The 1519-nt window shown below is 40.7% G+C and overlaps 1 protein-coding gene across 1 annotated transcript in view; it reads right to left on the bottom strand.

Annotated features, from left to right (window-relative positions):
* LOC101848386 (dynein heavy chain 12, axonemal) overlaps positions 1–1519 on the bottom strand; it is a gene marked incomplete in the record, with an annotated part of 110807 nt that overhangs the window by 78445 nt on the left and 30843 nt on the right. The window contains 1 exon segment of the mRNA XM_035972586.1: positions 26–187. Within this exon segment, the coding sequence (XP_035828479.1) occupies positions 26–187 (162 nt within the window).

Raw genomic sequence — 1519 nt, 5'->3', positions numbered from 1 at the left:
CCCCCTCTCCCCCCTCCCCTCTCACCTCCACGGACTCCTCAATGACGTCCCTCATAGACATAAGCATGATATCCTGTACTTGCAGCAGCCATTTCTCCACCGACCCTTTAGCCTCCACTGTGTCGATGGTGTCGGAAAACGCCACAGACTCGCCCTCGCTGCTAAACATTCCGTGAATCACCAGATCCTGACAGGAAAGGGAAAAAAAAACGGTACACACAGATGCATTGATTTGAGGGCTAAACTGCCATAATTTTTGTGGTAGAACACTCGTATGACCACTAAAACCCTTGCAAATCAATTGTTTTCAAGTAAATATATCAATCCTAATTGCCAAAACATCAAATCATTGTGAAATCAGGGCCCCCCTGAAACCCCCCATGTTGTTAAAGTCAAGTCAAATATTACTATTTTCAAACAATAACTCAATAACTATTGATGTGCAGCAAAAATGAAGGCCATATTCGTGTTCAGCATGCAAAATACTACTAGAAAAAAAGTATATAAAACGTGTACATGAGACGGGTGCATGAGTAGAAAAATACTTTAAAAAACCAATAAATTGTAATAATTCAATAGAATCTGCTGGTGAAAAAACAAGATCACCAAAAAAAACCCTAAGCCATAGATAATGCCTAGAGCTGTATGTTCACACGGGAGTGGGCGCTATAGAAATGATCTACATTATTATAATTATAGATAGACAGAGAAGATGTAGAGTGTATCAGTGGCACCCTCCAGCCACCCATTCCAACTGCATTTATTACCAACACCACAAAACAATAATCAGTCGTCAATAATTCGCACACCTTTCATCAAATCCCATATTTGTTCATGTTCCCGTTAATTTCAAACATATTCAAGGATGATAACGTATAGAATAGAAAAGCAATGATTTTGTGAATTAGTCTTTGGGTGTGATGTATAGCTGAAAATGTCCTCTGTTTCACTGAACATTGTTAAATAACATTAAAGCTGCACTTCTCCCTCCGAGACCTAACATAGACAACACACTCTATGGAACATTACAGCAACTGCAGCAAACCTGCACTTATCACTACATGGCATTGGACAGAAGGACGAGAGCTCAGCTGTTGCTGGATTGATAACGACAGCAATGAAAAACTTCTCAGCCTTTTTGTTAGAGGTAAAGAGCCGCGGGCCCGACGTTGTGTCCTTGGGAAAGACACTTTACACAAATTTTCCTCACTTCACCCGGTGGAAATGGGTACCAGGTCATAGACAGCAAAAGATCTCGTCAGTATGTTAGTGTTTTGGCGCCTATAAATGGCAGCGTGCACTGTACGCTTCCCAGGAAGTTGAGTTTGTTTCAGAATGCTCTCAGGTCTGCTGGGGTAATAGTATAGATTGTGAAGCGCATAGAGCTTGCTGTTGAGCGGGGATTTGCGCTATAAAAATGCTATCTATTATTATTATTATTATTAATAATGACCAGTTTGAGCAGGGAAATAGCAACAGAAAGCAACAAGAGAAAGAAAAGAAATAGGACCCCAACCAG

Source organism: Aplysia californica, unplaced genomic scaffold (genome assembly GCF_000002075.1).
Source record: "Aplysia californica isolate F4 #8 unplaced genomic scaffold, AplCal3.0 scaffold00752, whole genome shotgun sequence".
NCBI lineage: Eukaryota > Metazoa > Mollusca > Gastropoda > Aplysiida > Aplysiidae > Aplysia > Aplysia californica.
This window is presented reverse-complemented; position numbering and strand designations above follow the sequence as displayed.